The 8,971-nt window shown below is 36.9% G+C and overlaps 1 protein-coding gene across 1 annotated transcript in view; it reads right to left on the bottom strand.

Annotated features, from left to right (window-relative positions):
• Nucleotides 1-8,971, bottom strand: part of E2F6 (E2F transcription factor 6) — a 91,230-nt gene that overhangs the window by 28,577 nt on the left and 53,682 nt on the right. The window contains exons 3-5 of the mRNA XM_007935083.2: nucleotides 6,433-6,649; nucleotides 3,509-3,664; nucleotides 2,056-2,170 (exon numbers count right to left, since the gene is read on the bottom strand). Of these exons, the coding sequence (XP_007933274.2) occupies nucleotides 2,056-2,170; nucleotides 3,509-3,664; nucleotides 6,433-6,649 (488 nt within the window). The remainder of the gene's footprint in view (nucleotides 1-2,055; nucleotides 2,171-3,508; nucleotides 3,665-6,432; nucleotides 6,650-8,971) is intronic.

Below are 8,971 nucleotides of genomic sequence, written 5' to 3'. Positions count from 1 at the left end.
TGATTTGGGTGAAGAGAAGGGCAATGTACCAAATGTGAGGGATCAACAAGGTGACACTGAGGAAGACATAGAGAGCTACATGGGAGGTACAGAGAACAAAGATGAACCCTTCTGCACATAGAGTACTGCACTGTCAGTGAAGGCAAATGGGTATATATGGGTAGATAGTTGGGCGGACAGGCTGAACTATTAGGTATGTCTATGAAGCAGGAAGTGTATGCAAGACCATGTATAGGGTTGGCAGATGGTGGTCCTATAAGTCTATTTGTATGATCTAAATTCCCAGGTATATAGTAGAGCTGACAAGGGACAAGGTTGTAGTCACTTCTTGGTCACAGCCAGCTTACCCAGAGGGACTGAGTAGTTGAACCTGTGCGCTTAGGACCATACTCACAGGGGACATCAAGCTCAACTGGCGTAACATACTATACAAAACATTCTTCTACCTCCTACTTTGATGAGTAGCAATTGGGATCTTAAAAGCAAGCAGCCATCTAGATCCAACGATGGGTCTCTCTTCATCCAGAGCAAAGAATGAAGAAAACAGAAAGATTCAATGGAAAAAATTAGTCCTAGCGCCTGGTACACCATGCGATCCACAGCCTATACGACTATGAGACCAGAAGAACTAGATGGTGCCCAACTACCAACGTCAACCACCTGGAGGGGGATCTATGTAGGAGATCCTGGATAGAGAGGGCGAACCATGTGGAACAAAATTCAAAATCATTTGGGGAAAAAAAAGCGAAGGGGGGGCACCAGGTTTGCTGGTCTGATAGAGCCTGGTGGAACAAGTGAGACTATGGCCCACAGCTGCCCTTTGGATCTGGAATTGAACCCACACCTGTGGCTTCCACCCAAACAAAAGATAGGCATAGGAGGTGTTTATTTACCTGAGGCAGCTACACTCCTTGGAGAGAACAATCATGGTAAAAAGAAGGGCTATTTATGCACAGGGAGACAGCTCAGGGGGCAGGGGTGCGTGGAAGGATGGACACAGGGAAGAGGTGACTGTCGGGAGGAAGTGTGGGAGGGAAGCTGTTGCACTGTGGTGAATTGTGGTCAATGTCATGAGACAAAGTTTATGTGAACTGCTGTATGGAGAGTGAATTTGCTCTGTAAATTTTCACCCAAATCACAATTAAAAAAAAAACAAAAAACTTTCAAGTAATAATACTGGGTTTCACTTGGACAAGGCACTGCCTAGAATAAAAGGAAAAGTGGGCAATGAGAATATTCTTCAGTATCAGGCAGGTAAGTCCCTATAGCAATGAAGAATGTATCACTACAAGCTCCGATGGGTCTATCAGGCTGCCAAAAGTTGATGACTTGTCCCAAGAATGGCCACATCCCTTCGGTCTGATTCCATCCTTACCAAGCAACCTTCTGAAGACAATTATCTTTCAATAGAAACTTTCCTGCAAGGGAAAGAATGTGCTAAGCAGCTGACAGCTGATAGAATATTCTCATTTACAGCAATTTTATTTTTCATTTTAAATTTATAATTTAGCATTCTAGTTTAGTCATTAGTCTTTTATGAGTTTGGTCAGTAGGTTAATTATTTAGAGCCTTGGCTGAAACCAGATCTTACTTTTGTAACTTTAAGTCTGATGCTAATTCTTGGTGATTCCTCTAAAAACTATTTTAAAACAATGGTTAAGAACACAAACTACGAAGCTAAACTATCTAGGAGTTTGGGTCCTGGTTCTGCCACTTACTGTGTGACCTTGGCAAAGTTACTTAATCTTTCTGTGCTTCAGTTTCATCTTTAAGAGAATAATAATGATTACTACATTTGTTGTGTTAATCAAAACAAGTTGAAATAGCGAAAGTGCTTTGAATAGTACCTGGTACACAGCCAACATGTACATAATTTTACTGTCTTTATACTATTCAGGCTAGAAAAATAAAAAAGGTACCTTACTTTAATTGTAAATGAAAATGTTACCTTTGTAACGTTGGTGATTAAATCACTCAATTGCTTAATTAAATCATAGCCTAAGAAAGTGGCCAGCCCCCTCCTTTAAATATTTTTTTAAATGCTTTGCTACCTACTTCTCTGGGAGCTGGAACGTCCAATCTGGTTTCTGCTGGAGCTTTAACTGCAATAACAATCTGTTCATGGAAGGCTTGGATGCTATGAATATCTTGATATGTCACATATGCTAGTGTAAAAATCAGTCAAGGATCTCTAAGCTGAGTGTTACTTATTGGGGAGATAGTTTATCTCTTACAATACACAAATACAGTAAGTATAATGTTAGACTATCTATTTTTAGAGATAAAAGACTCACAAAGGAAGGAAAGCAGCCAGTAAACATAAATGATTTCATACATAATTCTTACTATTTTATAAACATTTCTTAAGATTTTACAGTATTTGATAATAATTATAAGTCAAATAATTTCTTGAGATGGTTTACTGTGGTTATGATGAGAATTTCTGGAAAAAGGAAAGTCCTAAGTCTTAATATAAACACAATTCATGAAGGTATGCAAATTCTCATCCTATTCCTTCTTTATTGCTACATCTTGCTATATGAGTACCTTTGAGGTAAAATATTCTGTTTAGATGAGGATCCCCTAAAATGAAAGATGGGAAGAATCTGTAAAAAGCAGAAACATCTTAGGATACATACATTTCTTGAGATTATCCTATATTCATGTGGTTTCCCTCATCCAAAATTATTTTCCATCTTACTACCTGACTGTTTTTCATCTGATTGAGTTGTCTCAAATTCTACCAATTAAGTGATTTATTGGCTTTCTCTAGCATTCTTTTTTCACTACAAGGCCTTTTGAGAGACCACAGTCATGTTAGCATTTACCTTCCTTCTAATGATTGTACTGTGGGAATAAGGGTATTGACTGATGTAGAGTGGTTAAGTAAATATGAAGTATGGAAAAGCTCAGAATTAGTGATACTTTCACAGAAGGTGCTGCAAGGGGAACAGAGCTGCACAACCTAGAAGGTTAGGTTAAGTACCAAAGTTCCCTGTTTTGTCCCAGAGAGACACTGAGCTTAAGAGTAGTACTGGCACCAGCTGCATTAGGCTTCTATGGACTAGAATGGCAGTTTAAGTACCATTTTGATATCAAGGCATTCTGTTTCAGAAATAAATTTAGATCACAAATTTAGGAAAAACATGAAATTTCACAAACACCAACATTTTTACTGTCTTTATACTATTCCGACTAGAAAAATAAAAAAGAAAGGTCCCTTACTTTAGTTTTAAATGGAAATGTTACCTTTGTAATGCTGCTGTACTGCTTAGGTCATCGATGCAGAATTTAACCAAAGAAACTTCATACAAAGAAGCTAAAGGCAATGATGCACTATTTATATACAGTTGTGGTTACACTAATGAACTTTTACTTACTTTAACTTCTAAAAGTCTAGTTTATTTTTATCTTAAATACATAAAATAAATCCCCAAGCTGACATAACTATTTGAAGTAAACTGTTTTGGAAGCAGAAATAAAATAAAGATGTAGTGTTAAAGGATATCTTTCATTTTCTTTATCATCTGTTAATGCAAACAACTGCTGTGCACAATCCTTAATTAATTCATCCAAAGCATCTTCCATTGCTGTTAAGTCAGAAAGTTCCTCCTGTAGCTTCTTTTGCTGGGGTATTGCTCCAAAATCATTAAGATCAGATCCTCTTTAAAAGAAAAATATTTTTTAAAATATCACAATAAATAACATCTAAGACATTATTAAAAAATAATCACAAATTAAAGTTATTGGAATTTATCCATATGTTTATATTAGGTGTTTTCCACAATGACAGAAATCAGGTACTTCAACTTAACTCTTGCTTTCTCTTTAGTCTAGACAGCCATTACATTATTCTTCCTGTACATAAATTAGTTTTTGCCCCCACTCACAGTTCCTAACATTATGTAGAGATTTCTGTACTTTCAAAAATATATTACACCAGGTTCTGTTGTACATAGGGTCACTATGAATTGAAACAAACTCAACAGTATCTAACAACAACAACAACTGAAATTAATAACAGTAGAGAAAGGTTAATGTAGTAGAAAGAGCATTGAACTAAGTGTCAGTAATACCCACCCTACGCCCTAGATCTACTACACAAAGCATGATTTCTCACAAGTTATCTTTTAGCACCTTAGGTCCTACATATGAAAAATAAGAGTGTTGGCTAAATGAGAGTTCTTCTGCTAAAAGTCCATGATTCTATATTTTCCCCAAATGTTCATATTCTATCTGGTTCTAGTTGAATATAATGACTATTCATTAATCTTAAAAGATATATTCTCTTTAGTTATTTCTATTTCAATATTAAATGACCTGAGGAATATCTGATATTTTTTTCTCTTCAGTATTTATAAAAAATAAAGGCTTTTGATCACTTTATCTTTTGCTTGCTAGCTTTCAAAACTGATTTCAACTAGAGATTCAGAATACACTCTGATATGAAACCCTACCATGTTTTTTAATGTTATTTCATTTTTTGTTGTTGTTACATGTCATCAAGTTGATTCTTACTCACAGCGACCACACAGGACAGAGCAAAACTGCCCTAAAGGGTACCTAGGCTGTAGTTCTTTATGAGAGCAGTTGGCCAGGTCTTCTGTCCTGCAGAGTGGCTGGTGGATTTGAGCCAGTGACCTTGAAGTTAGCATCCTAGTACTTACAACAGTGCACCGCTAGGGCTCCTGTATCATGTAGTAAACATGTAGTAAACATGCAGTAAACATATTCATATTAGAATTTAATCTTATTTCTGTACTACTGAAAAAGAATTTTTAAGTAACTTCCTTTATTAATTCCTTTCCCCCTTCCTCTAATGACTATTTGTAAGGAAGGTTGGGCAATCTACTTCCGTAGTGATACTGCCTCGGAAACCCAAGGAGGGGTCGCTATGAGTCGGGTCCGACTCCATAGCACATAGCAACAAGCAGCTAATGACTATGTCAATTATTTAGACTCATTTCATAATCTTTGTTGATTTTTCATTTGCCTAAAAGGTCTCTATTTGACTATTGTAAAAATAACATTTTAGTTGGATCTACAATCAGTGACCAGGGAAGCAACAGTCAAGAATTCAAAGGACTACTGCACTGGGCAAATGTGCTGCAAAAGACCTCCTTAAAGTGTTAAAGAGCAAAGATGTTACTTTGAAGACTAAGATGCCTTGATCCAACCCATAGTATTTTCAATAGATTCATCTGCATGTGAAAGCTGGTCAATGAATAAGAAAGGCCAGAGAAGAACTGATGCATTTGAATTGCAGTGTTGGCAATGAATACTGAATACTTCATGGACTGCCAGAAGGAACAAATCTGTCTTGGAAGAAGTACAGTGGAATGCTTCTCATAAGTGAGAATGGCTAAACTTCGTGTCTCATACTTTGCTCATGTAATCAGGAAAGATCAGTCTCTGGATAAGGATATCATGCCTGGTAAAGTAGAGGGTAGGAGCTCTGGTAGCATAGTGCCTAAGGCACTTGACTGCTAACCAGAAGACTGGGGGTTCAAACCCACCAGCCACTCCTTGGAAGGAAGGTTGGGCAATCCTACTTCCATAGTGATACTGCCTTGGAAACCCAAGGAGGACTCGCTATGATTTGGGGCTGACTCAACGGCACGTAACAACAACAAAGTAGAGGGTCAGTGAAAAAGAGGAATACCCTCATAACAACAACCATCCTCAATGAGATGGACTGACCACAGTGGCTGTAAGAAAGGGCACAACAGTGATTGTAAGGATGGTGCAGGATGGCCAGTGTTTCGTTCTGTTGTACACAGGTTCACACTGAGTCAGAACCAACTCAAAAGCACCTAACAACAAGCATAATAAGCATTCTTGTTTTCTGTGTGTATGTTTACGGGTATGTGCATTTAAAACAAATCTCTTAAGGTTCTTTTTCCATGGGATTCTCCTAATCATGTCTTTAGCAACTGCCTTTAGATGTTAATTTAAGTCTACTGATTTTTCTGCTCTCTAAATCATAAAATCCCCCATCTTCTTTAAAGTATACTTTAGATTCAGGGGAATGTATGTCAAAGTGTGATCAACAGTCCACCTGTAACATAATCATCTGGGGTAGATGTTAAGAATGCAGATTCCTGCCTTCTCCTGGAACTACTGAATTAGAACTCCTGTAGTCGCAGGTCTCTAGGTGGTTACCATACAAATATGTAAGAACAATCATATTAGAACGTTTACTGATTTCCTCCTGACATCAACAATCAACTGCGAGGGAGGAAATTACCTTTCAAAATCTCCAATATAACCAGATGTGCCATTCTTATGATTTTCTGCAAGAAAATTTTGTACAATCTTTTTCTAACAAGAAGTCATAAATTACTTTGATTTATACTATCAAAACATTGCTGTAATCTACCTTCTTTTAACAAAAAGAAAAAAAAGTCAATGAAAAGTTTGAAACCAACTCACATCCACCGAATATGGTTCTTAGATTTCTTTTCAACTAGGTCGATTCCATCTAAGACATTGGTGATGTCATATACTCTCCGTTTCCGTACTCCCAGTTTTGTCGCAACCTTGTTTAAGTCAAGAATACCCCCAGGAGCAGATCTGACAAGATCCATAAATTTTCTAGTTAAATAAACCAATGATACATCAAAACGAGGTCTCTTCACTTTTAGAGCTTCTGAGAAACAAAATAAACATAGTTGTAAAACTTTAAATAACATTTCTTTTTTAAACTTATTTTTAAAAATAATTTATTTCCTTCTTTATCAATAAGCACAGACACACAAAGAAATTCCTACACACTGACCAAGTCACAGCTAGTACCTTCTACAAAAGAGATTTCTCAAATATGATTAAAGAAATTATTAGCTAATCTCTAAACAAAGGCTTTTGATTTAAATGAAGTATTTGAAATATAAGGAGCTCTGGTGGCGCTGTGTCTAAGGCATCTGACTGCTAACCAGAAGGGTGGCGATTCAAACCCACCAGCCACTCCTTAGAAGGAAGACTGGGCAATCTACTTCCGTGAAGACTCACCACCTCGGAAATCCAATGGGGGTTGCTATGAGTTGGAATCGAATGAATGGCAGTAGGTTTGGTTTGGGGTTTATTTGAGATATACAACCAATTTCCATTTCTCATTAAAGTAAATTTCTCATTTGGTCTTCAAAATGTGGAAACCTTTAGAAAGCAAAGGCAAATACTTGGTTTTTTCAAAAAACTGTTTCTATATATGTCATAGTATAAATCTTTCTGATGCCCTGATTAGTCTTCTCTGAGAGCAATCATGATACAAACCTTGAGGAAAAGTGATATATTTATTTTTTAAATATTCATTATCATGTATTAACAATATATAGAAACAGGAAAAAAAAAATCCCTTTAATGCCCCAACTCATCTACTATGAAGATTTTGTTTTCATATATAAAAAACACATTAAAAAAAAACCCCAAACTCCCAGCTGTCAAGTCGGATCTGACTCACAGTGACCCCTCCTTGGGTTTCCGAGGCAGTATCACTACAGAAGTAGATTGCCCAGCCTTCTTTCTGAGGAGTGGCTGGTGGGTTTGAACCACCAGCCTTCTGGTTAGCAGTCAAGTGCCTTAGGCACTACGCCACCAGAGTGCCTATAAACACATATACACATATACAAATGTGTGTGTAAGTGTGTATAAGGTGTATTTAAAAAAAAAAAAAAAGATCACGCCACTTTGTAACAGCTTTTTTCATTCACATTGTGAACATCCTGACATGAAAATAAATGTATTTCAACATTATTCTTAATGGCTGCATACTATCTGACTAAATGGAATACTTGCTACACTAATCCCAATGTTGGAAATTCAGAATGTCTTCAACTTTTTACTATTTCGCACAATACTGTAATGAATCTCTGTGTAAACTTTTGCAAGCATTTTTAATTGTTTCCTTTAGATAAATTCCAATTATGTAGAATTGCTGAGTTAAACCAAAAATCACACCACATGCTATGGAGTCAATTCTGACTCAAAGCAATCCCATGGGGTTTCCAAGGCTGTAAATCTTTACAGAAGCTGACTGCCTGTCTCTCCCATGGAGTGACTGGTGGGTTCAAACTGCTAACCTTTTAGTTAGCAGGTGAGTATCTTAAACACTGTGCCACCAGAGATCCTTACCAAATGAGAAATTCTAACTTAAAAAGCATGTATTTTATTATACTAAATTACTAACAAAACAAGGTTTTATAAGCTCAAGGTAAGTACATTCCTATCATGTGAGTCATTTTATTAAAATATATATATATATATTAATTGGACATCTATAACAAAACAATTGCTGAGGGGGCAGAAAGGTGATTAAAAGGTCTTCAAATTAAAAGAGTTCCATAGTTTAATAAGGAACTCTAAAATAAATGCTAAGAGAGGTAAAGTTACTTGAGAACATGAAATAAAACCTTAACTGGAATGAGAAATGAGGAAGGCCTCCCAATGCGAATATGCTGAGAACAGCATATAGAAAGATGAAGAGGACGGTGTTCTTTCTCCCACTCTGAGGCAGGGCAAGGGGTGAAAGGAGACAGGAAACAACATACCAAAAGACAAAGCAGCATTTGAGAGGAAGGTGTATTTAGGGAATCCACAAATAGTGCAGCTTTAGCAACAGATAAGGACGGAGGACTGCTGGAAGATGAGGTTACCAAGGTAAGCAAGAAACCACCTTGTCCTTTTATTTATCTATTCTGTACTGACTTCTTCCTTTTGAAGTATGAGGTGGCTTATAAAAAATCCAATATATGAGGAGTCATGGTTTTCTTTATAGATGATAGGGCATCACTGAAGAATTTTAGGCTGAATGATACCATAATCCTATTTCTTTATTAGAAAAAATTGCATTGGTGAGTTCCAGCAAGATGGTGGACTAGGCAGAAGGACTGCACAGACGCTCTTCAACAAAGAAAAGGGAAACCAATTAACACAGACACAGAAGATAATCTTGGACCCATGAGCCTTGAAGGGAAGG

The sequence above is a fragment of the Orycteropus afer genome, unplaced genomic scaffold (genome assembly GCF_000298275.1).
Source record: "Orycteropus afer afer isolate SDZICR_OR568_19922 unplaced genomic scaffold, OryAfe1.0 scaffold00025, whole genome shotgun sequence".
Lineage (NCBI taxonomy): Eukaryota > Metazoa > Chordata > Mammalia > Tubulidentata > Orycteropodidae > Orycteropus > Orycteropus afer.
Note: the sequence above shows the minus strand (reverse complement) of the source record. Positions and strands in the feature narration are given on the sequence as shown.